This window comes from Hippocampus comes, unplaced genomic scaffold (genome assembly GCF_001891065.2).
Source record: "Hippocampus comes isolate QL1 unplaced genomic scaffold, H_comes_QL1_v1.1 scaffold22, whole genome shotgun sequence".
In the NCBI taxonomy this organism is placed as follows: domain Eukaryota; kingdom Metazoa; phylum Chordata; class Actinopteri; order Syngnathiformes; family Syngnathidae; genus Hippocampus; species Hippocampus comes.
The window spans coordinates 7067668-7082303 of record NW_017806175.1 but is presented as its reverse complement, the minus strand read 5'-3'; the positions used below and the strand labels follow the sequence as shown (position 1 = coordinate 7082303).

The 14636-nt window shown below is 44.8% G+C and overlaps 2 protein-coding genes across 3 annotated transcripts in view; one reads left to right on the top strand and one right to left on the bottom strand.

The window, feature by feature from the left end:
* The window catches only part of tnni3k (TNNI3 interacting kinase), a 10231-nt gene extending 8091 nt beyond the window's left edge, over positions 1-2140 (top strand). For both annotated transcript variants that reach the window (XM_019897163.1, XM_019897162.1), the window contains 6 exons: positions 54-186; positions 467-576; positions 669-728; positions 878-1047; positions 1657-1736; positions 1946-2140. In XM_019897163.1, the coding sequence (XP_019752722.1) occupies positions 54-186; positions 467-576; positions 669-728; positions 878-1047; positions 1657-1736; positions 1946-2025 (633 nt within the window). In that variant the 3' untranslated portion in view covers positions 2026-2140. The remainder of the gene's footprint in view (positions 1-53; positions 187-466; positions 577-668; positions 729-877; positions 1048-1656; positions 1737-1945) is intronic.
* erich3 (glutamate-rich 3) lies at positions 2102-14492 on the bottom strand. Its single transcript, XM_019897156.1, has 13 exons — positions 14022-14492; positions 13164-13257; positions 12521-12646; positions 12342-12413; positions 11732-11857; positions 11398-11544; positions 10914-11135; positions 10558-10738; positions 9394-9580; positions 8464-8612; positions 7949-8371; positions 6673-6810; positions 2102-6591 (listed from the first exon to the last, which is right to left on the bottom strand). Exons 1-13 carry the CDS (start codon positions 14048-14050, stop codon positions 3455-3457), a joined length of 5031 nt encoding a protein of 1676 aa, XP_019752715.1. The 5' UTR covers positions 14051-14492; the 3' UTR covers positions 2102-3454.
* Between the last annotated feature and the right edge of the window lie 144 nt (positions 14493-14636).

Here is a 14636-nt window from a genome sequence, read left to right as displayed (position 1 = left end):
TGTGTGTGTGTGTGTGTGTGTGTGTGTGTGTGTGTGTTTGTGTGTGTGTATAGAACCTGCGATGGATGGCTCCCGAGGTCTTCACTCAGTGCACACGCTACTCAGTCAAGGCAGACATGTTCAGCTATGCCCTCTGTCTGTGGGAGCTGCTGACTGGAGAAATTCCCTTTGCACACTTGAAGCCCGGTAATTTTATTTTATTTTATTTTATTTTATTTTTTCGCCCTCATGTTGTATTTAGTGCGCATTGGCTAAAATCAGGCAGTTAGCGCACACGCTTGGTGTGCAAATGAATCCATAAGATGAATGCAGATAATGTCGCCTGAAATACCGTCTCAGCCCAAAACGCTACGCTAGGTCACAACTTGTCCCTTTTGGTTCATATATAACCAAAAGGGTCCCGGACCAGGACTTGGCGCTGAGCAGTGTCTGTATTTGACAATTCTCTCTGTCTTGCTGTCCTCAGCTGCCGCAGCAGCAGACATGGCCTACCATCACATCCGCCCTCCCGTTGGCTACTCCATCCCCAAACCCATCTCTGCACTTCTGATGAGGGGATGGAACGCATGTCCAGAGGTACAGTACAGTACGTTTTATTTATGTATTTATATATTATTTATAAGCCATCCATTTTTGACACCTACTAACAATCTAACATCTCATTTCAGGACCGTCCAGAGTTTTCTGAAGTAGTCACCAACCTGGAGGAGTGCTTATGCAACGTTGAGGTACACTATGGACAAAAATGTCTGCGCCATATATTCAAGATAATATTATTATTATTATTATTTATTATTAATATTATTTTTAAATGATCATCATCTCCATGCCTGCCAAATATGCCAATCCTACATCCTTGTTTTTGTGCGTCCAAAAGCTGATGTCACCCGCCTCCAGTAACAGCAGCGGCTCCTTGTCGCCTTCCTCGTCCTCGGACTGCCTTCTCGCCCGAGCTGGGCCCAGTCGGGGTCACGTGGCCGCACTGCGGTCCAGGTTCGAGCTGGAGTACGCACTCAACACTCGAGCCTACGCCTTCTGGAGCCAGAGGTGAGAAGAAATGACCGAAATCTGGAAGCCCGCTTTTATTTGAACCCCCAAACTGAGAATTGTGAAGCGGCTTTCAAAGCCATTGTCCTCTATCATCTGTAATGTTTTTTGTTCTTCCCGTCACCTCAAACTGTTGCTTTGTTGCTGTTATTTGTACAGCCTTTTGGCAAACTCTTACCTCTTGTTTTTACAATTGCTCAGGCAGGAAGAGAATTACGGCAACAGTTGGCACGTGGAGTTGCTTGGATACCAAACAGACAACAAAGGGCAGCAAGGGCGAGTCATCGGGTTGCACTTAAGCAGAACTGGCCCCGCGTCTCCATGGGGCCTGCAGTGAAATTTTACTTCGGGAGGCTTCTGTTTGTGCCAATAGTATTGATTATTGATCAATTCACCATTGAAGTTTTCCCTGAGGCATTATTAGGGATTCAAGTGCTAAACCACCGTTGGAATACAGAATATCATTTTGAGTAGGTCATCGATTAGTAGTCAATGTGAGCGGGAGAGCGGGGAGGAAAGTGTGATCGCGTTTATGTTTGGACTTCAGCACTAATCCATCGTGAGGCCGACTTTTCAAACGATTTGATTTGGTTCGTTTTTGACTTTCAGTGAGCGGAGGCGCGCATCTGGCGGCCTCTCCTTGGAGGAAATAAGAAGGAGCATGCAGTTTTCCCCCATCGATCGCAACGGTTTGTCCACTGTTGTGCGATTGTAACGGCGCAATATTGATTTGTCATGTCACCTTAGAATAGGATTTCATTTAAAAAAAAACTCATTCATATATTTAATGGTATACAATATATCGTCCACGAAGTACGGTTTACTTTTATACATTTATTACCTCTGCCACGGTAGGCTGCAGCGATCGAATATTTTCATGTTCTTTTTTGTTTTGCAGGTTACGTGTCCGATCCCATGAGCACCATGCGATTTTGCTCCTCCTTCAGCAGCAATGGCAGCTTTGAAGACAGTAACTAACACTTTTTGACTTGGAGGTCAGGCTAGTTGAAAGGTTGTGTTAGTGATTAGTTTGCACTCACGGTTCATTTTTCACTGAGCCTTACCTTTTAACTGTTTATCATGTTGCTCTTTTTTTAAATCATAATCAGTAAAATCTGTGATGGGTACATTTATTATATTTATTTGTCGAATTGTAAGCGAATTTTTAAATGGGATTTAGTTGTGCACTTTTAGTGTAGTACCATGTTATGCCACAACATTCTGGGCAGCACTGAGCTCTATTGGAAAAGGTGCGGTTTTAACTGCACAGAAGAAGAGACAGATCGTTTTATAGCTTGATATACTGTATTATGTAGTTTTATCTTTTTTTTTTTTTTTGACAGCGAGAGCCGTTATGCAATAAAATGTGTGTTTTAACAAGCTTAAATGTTTTTTTTTAAAAGCTTTCAATGTGTTTAGAGGGTGTGGGAGGGCATACGAAATGAACACAAGCAACTTTATTTGTCACACTTTTTAATTCGTCAATGGCCAAAACACTGACAAGAGGAACGAAGCCACGCAAAGCCGCACTGGAGGTGAGTAAGGCAAATAAATAATCCATGTAGGAGTAAATAGAGGCTAGTGTTGAAACCGTTTTCATCATTTTAATGAGAAGAAACAATGACGTAACATGAGCGCTGCTCATCAAGCCATACTCTACAGAAGAACGCGAACGAACTTCGTGTTTCATTGGGGGAACGTCACCCAAGCAGCGAAGTCCTGGGAGACCGGTCGCTGTCAATTATTCATTTTGTGAGGGTTGTACGTGAGCAGGAGGATCCGCTTGCAGGTAAGAGACCATTTCACTCGATAATGAACCAAGCCTGTTTGAGAAGAGATCTGCTTTTCTTCAACTTCATTGCCGTGACCATGACTAGAAGCACTCAAACATTGTAAAGAAAATTCAAGCGAGAATGCTCGTTAATTTTTCAACCTTGTTATGTTTTTTTTTTGTTCTTGTCGATGTTACTATTGTCTTGGTTTTGTCTTAATTTTCTCAGTGTTGGTCTCGATTCGGTTTCTACTTTCAAAAAGACTTTGTCAGGCCGTGGTTTCGGTGAGTTCTGGTCTCGAGCAAGTCATGTGGTGCCAGATATTGTGGTCTTGAGCACCACACTTCTAATAAAGTGCACCCTGAAATGCCATGGGAATCATTTATTTGTTGAACATTTACCAAAATATTTCCCCCGAGGTTTTGAGAACCACTGATAATATACGCAGTGATTCCTAAGAACCACTTGGCAATCATCGCCTTTAAAAAAAAAAAAAAAAGACGACCTTTGCGATAAGGATCATGGCCATATGTGAATCAGTCAATGTCTGCAAGCGCGCACAAAGTAGCCACTTGATTAAATAACACCCCTGGCGGGAAATGTTTCCAGTCGAAAACTGCAGACCAACATGCTGGCTAATGTCCACTCTCGGTTCTGGAAGATGCCAATAAAGGATAAGAACTTGGACCCAAAGGCATTTTGTTCAATGACCACACGCTCAAGCGGTCTTGACTGACAATATCGTCCGTCAGCCGCGTTCTCCGGTTGACGGACGCTTTGTCCTCGACATCCACGTGACTTCCGATGTCTGAACTGGACGTTTGGAAATGGCCAAGCCCGGTTAGCTCTTCTTTGTGCATCTTTCCATCCGGAGATGTCGGCTCTTCGACTTTCTCGAGCGCAGGATGCGTTTCGTTTTCCGGCGAGCCGTTCACGCCTTGGGTTGCCGTGGGCTCGACATCCAAGCGGGCCACATTTTCAACGATTTGCTCCGCAGTCTCATTTTTGATTCCTGGCGTGCTCGCCGCTCTCCAGCCGTCTGTTGATTCAGCCTTGTCTTCCGCAAGTGATCCTTTACGCTCGTCTTTGGCTATGAGCTTCGTTTCATTCTCGGTGTTTAGTCGGAGCGGTTTCACGTCATCCTCCACGTCGTCATCGGACACCTCCCGGTCGTCTTTCGTGGGATTTCGCTCGGGGTACGACTGAGCTTCACCTTTGGTGTGACCCACTTCCGCTGCCATGGCTGCAACCTCCTCAGGGGACGTCTCAACAATTTTCAGAAGCTCGGAGGATTGTCTGGTCTCCTCGGCGCCACCCACGTCGGACTCCCTGAGGTCTTCCAGAGGTTCAACAAAAGTTTCAAAGAACTTGGACGCTTGATGTGTGGTTAACCAGTTGGTGACGAGCTCTGCGCTACTTGCTCTTGCCAGCGCCTCTGGACGTTCCCCATGCGGGAGCTGGTTGACCGATTGACTATTTGACTGTTTTCGGGTTTGGAAAATGGCGCTTGCGCTTTCCTCCGAGGCTTTGCCGGCCTCCTCTGTCCCAGCCTCAGCCCCCGGCAGCTTCAACTCATTTTGGCTCGGACATTTGGAAGACTGTTTCTCTTTGGGGAATGTTTCAAGCGCCGCACCGACTACGGATGACGGACCGGCCTTGTTTTTCGGAGTTTCTTTCTCGACCTCGACGTCTTGTATGTTTCTTTTTGAATCATCGGAGACGAGCTCCCGGATTGCGTCAACTCTCGGCGCTCCGGTTTCGGAGTCGTTTTTGTTACGCTCTATCTCGGAACCACCTTCTACCTTAGGGACTTTTTCGTTTTTTTCCAACTTGACGTCCAAAAGTTTGCGTTCCGCGGACTCTTCGTCAGGCTCTCGTCCTTTTTCACTTTGCTCCGATAAATTGCCCCCACGTTTGTCCTCGGGAGAGCCGCTTTCTTCTTGAGTGGACGTTTCCCCGTTTTCAGCGTCCACTTGACTCCGTTGACCTTTTTCGATGATCCGAACTTTGTCCGCCGTCGTCTCTCCCGTCGCGCTCGTCGTATTTGCTTCTCGAAAGACACCAACATTCTGCGTCGGAACAATTTTTTGGTCCTCACTTTGCTCTTCTGACGTTTTCTCCGCTTCCTGAGCGTCCTTCGGTGATACTCGTCGTTCTTCCGTGTCGGAGTTGACAACCTTCTCCCCTTCGGGGTTAACTGTTGCATTTGTGCCTTCTTGTGCTTTGTTCGGATCTTCTCGTTCACTTTGCTCCGTATTATCGACGGTTGATTTGTTGATTTGGCCACCTGTCTCTGTCTCAGCAGGAACGATCTCTTTGTCGTCGTCTGGACCCGTCACATCGTGACTTCGCTCCGCTTCGTTCCCATCTTTGTGTCTCGCGTGACTTTCCTCCACGTCGTCCGGAGTTGCCTTTTTGATTTCTTCGCCGTCGTAGGAACGCACCGTCAAGTCGGTCGCATCTTTCCCCGCGTCGTCTTTCTCCGTCACTGCTCTTTCTTTTTTATCATCGGTGGTCGATTTGCTTATTTCGTCACCTTCCTCGATCTGAGCGTCAACTGTTTTCTGTTCTTCGTCGTTGTCTGTCACATTTTTTCTTTCTTCAACTTTGTTTTCGTCTTCGGTTGCTGCTTCAGTTTCTTCCTCGTTATCAGCGGTTGCTTTGTCCAGTTCTTCTCCTTCCTGGACCTCGGAAGTAACAATTTTCTCTTTGTCATCTTGAGTCGTCCAATCTTCAATTTCTTCGGCTACATTCTCAACTTTTCCCGTCACTTTACTTTCTTCCTCGTTACCTGTAGTTGCTTGGTTGGTTTCTTCACTTTCGGGCACGATACTTTCTTCAGCTTGACTTTCTTCAGCTTGACTTTCCTCCACGATGGCTTTTTTAATTTCTTCATCTTCTTCCCTTTGAGCAGTAATCACGACATCGTCTTCGCCTGTCCCATCTTTACTTTCTTCGGTTTCCTTCTCGTCTTTCCCGATCGCAATTTCTCCATCGTCAGCGTTTGTTTCGTGAACTTCGCCGGCCTTTTCTTCGTTTGCTTTTTTGGCCTCCGCGGTCTCGTTTTTTGTCTCCGTTTTTTCCGATTCATCAGGCTCATCTTGATCGAGGGTTGCCACCGCTTCGCCTTGGTTGGTTTGTGTCTCGTCTTTTGGATCCTCTGGAGTGTTTTCCATATTTGGGCTTTCCTCAGTTTGACTTCTGTCCCGTTCACTTTCCTCGTTCGCCTCACCCGGTTTCTCACGCGGCTTTGTTTCTTCTTCCTCTTTGTGACCGCGTTCCTCACTTTTGACCGCGGGATCGTCTCGTCCTTCGCTCGCGGCCTGAATATCAGCCGATGCGTCTTCGTCCTCTTGCACTCTGCCGCCCTCGTCCTTGACGTTGTCTCCTTTCGAAACCGTTGCCTCCGGCAAGCGGCTCGAGTCCTCTGGCGTTGCTTCGAATTCTGACCCTCCGGCAGTCTCCTCTGCCCGCGTCTCTGTCGTCTCTCCGGTTGGCTTCACCTCTGAGTCAGCATCTGCGATTTTCTTTTCGACGGAGATAGCTGAAGCATCGTCCTGAGACTCCAAAGTCCCGTCGCCTTCCTTCATTTTCTCCTCGGAATCACCTCCATCTTTGGCTTCTTTCACTGCCTCCTGCTCCGTTGCCTCGACGCGGTCTCCCATCTCATCTTTAAGGTCGTCAGAGTCCTCACGGGGTTCTTCTCGTCCTGCTTCGGCATCTTCTTTTGGCTCGGACGCTTCGTCGACTTGAGATTCCACCAGAACTGCTTCTGAAAATGCACACAAACAGGTTGCGTGTTTTATTTTTTTCCCCCCCAACAGAGTTTTAAAGAGGAATTAAAGTTTGATACCATCTTTTTTTAGCTCCTGGCCTTGGTCTGCGGACGGCAGCTTCTCCTCTTCGGTATTGGTCTCGCTCAGCTCTGGCTCAAAGCTGCACTGAGACTCCTTCGGGATGGCTTCGGCAAGCTTTTCCTGCACAGATTTGGCTTGGGGAAGACCAAGGTACACAGCAAATGCGATAACGTCAGCCATTTAGGGGACATTCAAGGAGGTTTGAAAAGAAAGAGACCCAGCGAGGAAGCATAAAATCACACACCAACACTCAACACCGTAGATCTTTAATTGGGCAAGGTGTGCAAACAGAATCAGAGGATCAAAGCATGCAAAAGTATACGCACAGACGTGAAATCAGGATTGGGCACAAAGAAGACATTTTCTTCCAAAAGACGAAAGAAAAAGGACAGACGTTGACACCTGGTACAGGAAACATCAAACGCATGCAGGGTAGCGGGGCCCTGGAGGACCAGAATTTGACACCCCTGTGCTAAATATTTGGACACACAGTCGACATTTAAAGCTCGGCATGAATTACGTTTAGTGTGATCGGCAGCTTTGCCAAGAATGACATGAAAGATAGAATCAAATTATGGAGAAAAAAATGTACACAATATTGTCAACCGATTGGAAACAATGTCATATTTTGACCCCCCAAAAAGTTGTGTTTTTTTTTTTGCCACCTCTGCTCAAATGGGCTACATCCTTCGTTCAACCCATCATTCAATTCTAGCCATAAAAGTATTATGAAATATAATATGATTTGTAATTGATTACGTTTTTCTTGTTTTGTTTTTTTTTTGGGGGGGTGATGGAAAAAAATTAGGCTATTATTTTAAGGAAGTCACTGATATTTAAAAAAAGAGTTAATTAACATCCAAAATAAAATCAGAAGAAAACTAGAAATCAATTGAAACGGCTTCAAATGAAGCAATCAACTACAAATACTAAACTCATTCAGAGACAAAACATTTTTTTTTCCACTGACTTCATGCAGTGCAGTCATCCAAATGACAACCAAAAAAAAAATTCACACCACCAAACCAGTAAATTACATTGAGAATTTTTTTCCAATTATCCTATACCATCACATTCAATGATATCACATTTACGTTGCTTAAAAGTGCCCCCAACATATTTTGTGTTAGAAGGCATGGCAGCCCCGTTTGCCTGAAAAGTACTGACACGCCCCCCCCTCCCCCATTTCGGCCATTTTTTTTTTTTTCTGCATTCAAGTCTTGCTAAAACGGAGGGTGGGGGGGGTCACTGGATTCACTCCCATTTACTCACCCCTCGCCGGCTCCTCCGACTTGCTCTCATCTTCTGCCTCGGGGCCCTCTGTCTTCTCCCGGCTCTGTTCTTTCCCACTAGCGGCGGAGACATCCACATTTGTGCTCGACACGCCAACCGCGGCTTCTTCCGGATTCACGTGGTCGTCCTCCTCCACGATTTCCTCTTGAAGGATTTCCTTGGCTTCTTCTGCTTCCTCCTCGTCCTCTGTGGAGTCTTCGACAACCTCCGCGTGGCTCTCCTCGCTGGAGACGGAACTCGAACGAGGCCTCGTGTCATCTTCTTCTTCGTGGTCACCTTCCGAGTCCACTGAAGTTTCGTCTTTAGTCTGCGCGTCAGTTCCGCCGGTCGGAGGTGAAGCTTTCTTTTCGTTGGATCCCTCGACGGCGACGTTGTCGTCTCCTTCAAAGTCCTCGTCATAATCTGCACGGCGAGATGATTCGCTGTCGGTCCTTCCGGAACATAACGCGTGTGCTTCTTTATCTTCATTATCATCATCATCATCATCATCATACCATCTCTGTTTTTGTCGTCTTGTTGCGGAGAGGTGCTCTCGGGTCCTGAGTGGGATGTGCTCCCGGCCTCCTCGAGTCTTCCTCCGGCATCTTGGACTTTCTTGGGTGGAGGAGCAGGCTTCCTGTCCAGCCCCATTGCGATGATGCACCTAAAACATGCGAGAAATTGCATTGATGTCTTTTGTTATCTATATATCGCCCCACGAGGGGCAATTTGCATTGGTCAACAGCAAATTTGAATTCAGGGATTGCTTTTTTCAGAGAAATATTTTTTGATGCTGATCTCAAAAAAGCACATCAAGTTTTTGAGCTATTTTCGTTTTTATTTTATTATTATTATTTTTTTGACCTTGAAAAGCTTGCACAATACCGATTTGTGGATCATGTGTTGTTCAAACTCTAGCTATGTTGCCAGAAAAAAAAATTCCACCTATTGCTGAACCGAACCCTTGATTCATAAAAACTACAAGTATATCTAATACAATGTAAATAAAAATATAAGAATAAATAAACTACAGTGAAAAAAAAGTTCTATTAAAATATGTCCCCCTTATTTATTTATTTTTTATTTTTTTTTTTTATATAATCGTTACAATCCTACAGGGGAAATTTTATGGAAAATGAGACATTTTAAATTGAAGTTCATAAACTACAATCAAAATCAAAATGTGTCAATTTCAGGTTAAAAAAATTAAGCATAAACTCCTACAATATTCGTTTTATTTGTTTCTTTAACTTTGCAGCAGACAGAGTGTGTTTCAATGTTTCTTTAATTTTGCAAAATCAATTAGACTTATTTCAAACCCTAATCGGAAAATGCAATAAAAAACAAAATCCAAAATATAACCGAATAAACTTGTACCATCAAATGTAATTTAAAAGCTTAAAAAAAAAGAAAGAAAGCAAACGATGAAGCGCGCCTTCCCTCACTTGTAGCAGGGCGATGCCCGCTCGACGGTGCTGAAGCCAAAGTGTCCGTGCCTGCCGCCCAGTCGGGGGCCTCGCCTGTGCTTGAACTCGCAGCACGAGCTGAGGCGCTCCGCTTGCAGGCCGTTCAGGAAGAAGGTCAAGCTAAAGGGGAAACCTCGATGTCGCCTCGACAGGAACTGGAACATCTCTGAGGTGAGAACGGCGGGCAGAGGGGTCAAGGGGAAACGACGCGGCGTTCTGTGTGAACATTTGACTGTTACACATCATTTAAGGCTAATTTCAATGATAGCGATTGTGTGAAGATTTTTAATGACTCCAACATGGACGTTTCTGTTAGCCTATCAATGGTGTTTCGCATTATATGTTAGCATTAAGCTATCACGGTGAAATTTCTGTGGTTGAACATTTGGGTGATTGCGTTGACATTATTTTAATTTCATGCGTGTGTGGGGGTTGTAGGGATGTGAACGTTTTTTTTTTTTTTTTTTTTAACTTGGTCTGTCTAATTTTTACATTTTCAGCGGGTCAGGCCCAGCGCTCCCCCGCCACAATAAACGTTGCTTCACATGTACACTCAATCCAACATTTTCCACACATTCACAGTTAAAGCCTTTAACGTCACACATTTAAAAAAAAAAAATTCCCATTATTTTTCAGAAGCACTGTTACTTTTGATGCGTGAAATTTCAATGACACAATCACAAATCATTGTGAACAAAAGGCTGTTTTTCATTCTGACGACGTTTTGAGCAGGCACAAAGTAGCACCAACGACTGACTGGTGTGGAGCGCTAACTCAATGTCTGATTTTTTTTTTCCTCCCTTAAGTATCGGTGACTGGTATTAGCAGCCTTCTTGAGTACCCGATACCTGAAAATAAAGCCTGTTATGGAGCATGTATTCCCTGATGTCTACTTCAGTTTTTTGAGATGAAAGTGAAAATTTTCACTTCATCTCTCAACCACATTTGGGTTTACCTCAATTTCCATCTTTTTATTTTGAGCCATTTCGTATTTCCATGATTTTTGAAAACAGGAACAAGACTATTCTGACAAATTGAGGAGTATAAAGTACACACATCAGTTTTTCAAAATACGGCGCAAACAAAAAAATTAATCCTGAAGTAAAGTACAGTTGAGCACTTTTGTTTCTCGCCACCACTGACCTCCTTCACGGAGCTTGCCCTTATACACGCAGAGGTTCTCGCCTCCGCAGTGTTGCTGAAAGACTTGGATCTCATCCCTCAGGTCCTCCGCGTCATTGGAGAGGTGCACAGATTTACCGAAATACACCATGGTGACTCGCGCTTTGCTCTGCGGCACAGAAGTCCTCAAGAGGGACTGTTCCTGCAGTCAAACGACACACTTCCTTGACGCTTTCTTACTCTACCTTACACCGAAACCTACGGTGCGGTAAAAAAATATTTGCCTACTTCCCGATTCCAGATTTTTTTTAAACTTCCATATATATGACACTTTCATACCACATGATTCATTTTCTCTCGCCAGAGACAACTTAGACCTCATTGGCGTCGACCGCGCCGATGGTCGCGGCGGGGCGCAATCGTCTGCGGGCCCCGAGACCGGGAGTGCCGCCCGGAGTGCAGCCAGGCCCCCTGGCTTTCTTCTTGGTGGCAGGAGGGAGCGGCGTGACAAAGTTGTTGATCACCGGCAGGTGGTAAGGTGAGATGCCGGGAGGGGGGTCCCATGGGATGGACTCGTGCTTCCTGGACTCTCTGTCCGTCTACGAGAGAGGAAAGGCTGCATGGTGAATATTCAGTACAAAGTCGGCCATATGACGTTTGCCTACATCCTGTGGCTTGACCAATCAGATTTGAGATTTGTAGTCACATGACATCTTCATTTTTCTGTCCTCTGATTGGTTGATGAGAGGAAATTTGTTACAGCATACTTCTCTCCAAAATCATGTTTTGTTTTGTTTTTTTTTTACTTTGGTGCGATTTTTTACATCAAAGCAGTCGCGTGAGTGTTTGTTTTGCTCTCACGGTGCAGCCGAACGGCGGGTGGTTGTCACCGAAAGCCTCGTTGACCCTGTGAGGGGAGCCGCATTTGTTATTGCCGCCGTGGATTGGTTTCAAGCGCGCGGGCCGCTGCATCTTTCCTGGAGCCGTGTTGGGTCGAGAGGAACATGGCTGCGCACACGCATAAGACCGCCCACTTATTATTAGATCTTATTTCGTCAAAGGTGGTAGTAGTACTTGCACTCTGGACTTATGTAGGAGTTTTTGTGTCAAAATAAGACTCGTAAAAATCTTACTGTAAGTACAGAGCGCAGTATGAGTACTTTTTTCCACCTCTTTCCAATCTCTTTGGACTCACCGATTCTGAGGATCCGTAATGACCGCCCACAGGTCCTGAGTGCTGTTTTCGGACAGCCTTCTCACCCACGGGCGGGCGCGGCGACATCATTCGGACATCGTCTTCGAATCGCTTTGTGCGTGCCACCTTCAAAACCAGAGTAGTGTGTCGTATGTCATGTTTGTACGGTGAACCTCATTTATCACGCTGGATACGTCCCGATTGTTGGAAAGACAAAAAAAATAATAATAATAATTCTGTATTTGTATATTTGTCAATTATTTTCCAGATAGTTTTTAACCCTATGATTGATTGTAAGCCTCTGCTCTATTGCAGTGGTCTGTGTTGTATGCCGCCGTTGCCAGCTTCCTCGCTTTGTAGCAATCCGCTACTTCTTCGACAATCACACCATGTTTTTGTGGTTCGATAACAATTAATACAGTACACTTTTTTTTTTGTTATAGATGTGTTTAAAACATGTGGGAGGAGTCAAATATTTTCCAAATGCTGACTCTCTATACCTCAGATTTTCTCCCATTGTGAATGGGTCTGCAACGGGTGTTCACTGTACACGCTCCAAATTAAGTCAACACGGAGACACGAAGTGTCCATTCACATGCAAATGACTCACCTTCATCTTGTGCACTCGCTCCCTCCTGGCAAACTCCTCCAGTTTTCTTTTGATCTCCATCTGATGGAGACGCTGTGCGGATAAGGGGAGCCAATTAGCATGACTCATTATGCCGCCAGACGCTGACATTGTTTTTGTGTCCGGAACAACGTGTTCCAACTCTCTCACTGCCCACTCACCTCCATCTCCATCACCTTGAGGAAAATGGCCTGAGCCAGGCACTCTCGGACATGTTTTTGGTGGGCTCTCTGAAGTAGCTTGTGTTTGTATTCCTTATCTGGGACGATGCGCCCACTCCTGGTGATCTAAGGACAACAATACTCTCCCAGCTGAACTAAAACTGTTTCCAAACTAACAAACATCATCTCACGATATACACCAGCAATGACGGTAAATGATTCAATGAACCCGTGTCGCTTTCTGTTGGCGTAAAAAGCAGGAGTGAAGAGAATTTGAAATTTAGGAATCTTCAGCAAAAAAAAAAAAAAATGACAGTGGAAAACATCGGTGTGTCACCATCTAGTGGCTGATAGTAGAATTACACCCCAAATAAACATGCCCAACACCAAAATAGTTATAAATTGCGCCCTCCAAAAATTCACTCATTTTTCGACAGGTGGGTGCAGAATAGAGTCTTACCCAATTTGTCAGTGAAATTTAAATTTGTCGCGATCTGTAATGACGGACAGATGGCAGCTTTGCGCGCTCTTAAGTTGAGGTGCCACTATACTCGGGGAAAAAAGTTGTAGTGACGTAAACGAAGATTTCCACACGATCAGACATTATTTCTCTGCAAATGTAGGAAGTGATCTCGTGACGTACCAGTCCGGCTCTCTGCAAGTGTCTCCTGATGCGAGTACTGCTGAAGTAGCCGGTGAGGTGTTTGTCTGTCAGGCTGTTGTAGGCTGAAATAAGCCTGCGGCGGAAAAAAAGAAAACAAATGCGACATAATCCCGTGACACACATTTTTGCATCAGGTTAAAAATAAGCAGAAACTTCTTGTATCGGAGCCTCTTTCTTTGCTCATTTCCGTTCAGCTCTTTTTTTTTTCCATCAGGATCTTTTCGCTGTTTTTTTTTTTTCTTTTTCTTTTACAGGTGTCTGATTACATGCAGTCATTTGAAGAGATGACATACTTGACCCTGTCCGCTTCTCTATTGTGCACCCGGATTGTCTTTTTGTGGCTACCGTGCTGCTCTCTGCCGCTCTTGATGACCGAACGCTCTTTTGAGATCATTGTTATTGAAGCGTGGCGAGCCAAGACTTTGCATCCTTATGTTGGCTTGACTCTGCCATTCACACGGATCCTCATTTTGCACCAAAATCGTTTTTGTTTTTCTTGTTATACACCAATGAAGCAGTATAGCGCCAACTACTGACCAGGAAGACTTACTCGATGTCAGATTTTGTTTGGCTTTCAGTATCGGTGGCTGGTATCGGCATCCTTGGCAATACCTTACATTTTAAGGCCGGTATCAGTACTGATAGCTGACTGAAAAAAAAGGACGCGTACAATTTGTCAACTTGATAAAATAAAGAAGGAATCAGGACGCCATTAAATACTTTTGACATCTTGGCAAGCCACTTAAAAAAGAAAAAAAGTGGATGTGTCGTGTAGTCATCACTAAAATAACTAATTGTGACTCCCAAACATAGAGAAGCAAATCAAGTAGCACATACCCCGGGTTGAAGTGACTCATGGTGCTCATTGGCTCTCCGTCTCTTTCAGATCCGTCAGATTTTCCAGCTCGCAGGCCCCCGGCGGCCTGCGCTCGGCCGACGGGAAGGCAACGCAACCCGGCAGAGTTGAGACGGAGCACCGAATTCTCATCTGATCCCCGATCGGAGTCGCTGCCGTACTTCTGCAGGAGTGGAAGCGGTGACACTGGGCAGTTGCTACGGGAGACCACGTGACAATGCTGCCAACCGGGCTGGTTTCCACTTACATGCACACACAAAAACACGGAGAGAGTCCCACTGGCATCAAACTGGACGGCAGTAGTGCTGACCTACATTTACAACAACAGTTTCTAATATTTGTTCCATGAAGTTGTTTGTTGTGCTGCTGTTCTAGAATTTGTGTAACTAAATGATAAGAATGAAAATGTATTTTATTATATTAACTCTTGATTGCTATTGTAATTTATCCAACTGAAATTAATGTCACTTTTATTATTCTGACTACTGCTACTAAAACGACAGCCATGACATTATTATAAAATTGTAAAAAAAAAAAACAAAACTGTAAAATATGTAAAAATGTGATCAAAATCAAGAAAAAAAAAATCCACCCAC

Bases quoted from the DNA above. Each gene is read 5' to 3' on its own strand.
- erich3 (XM_019897156.1), bottom strand. From the start codon at position 14,050: ATGAGCACCATGAGTCACTTCAACCCGGG. The intron at 12,647-13,163 runs GTACGTCACGAG...TGTTGTCCTTAG, and splicing joins ACTTGCAGAGAGCCGGACTG to ATCACCAGGAGTGGGCGCAT. The intron at 11,545-11,731 runs GTGAGTCCAAAG...GCGTGTGCGCAG, and splicing joins ATTACGGATCCTCAGAATCG to CCATGTTCCTCTCGACCCAA.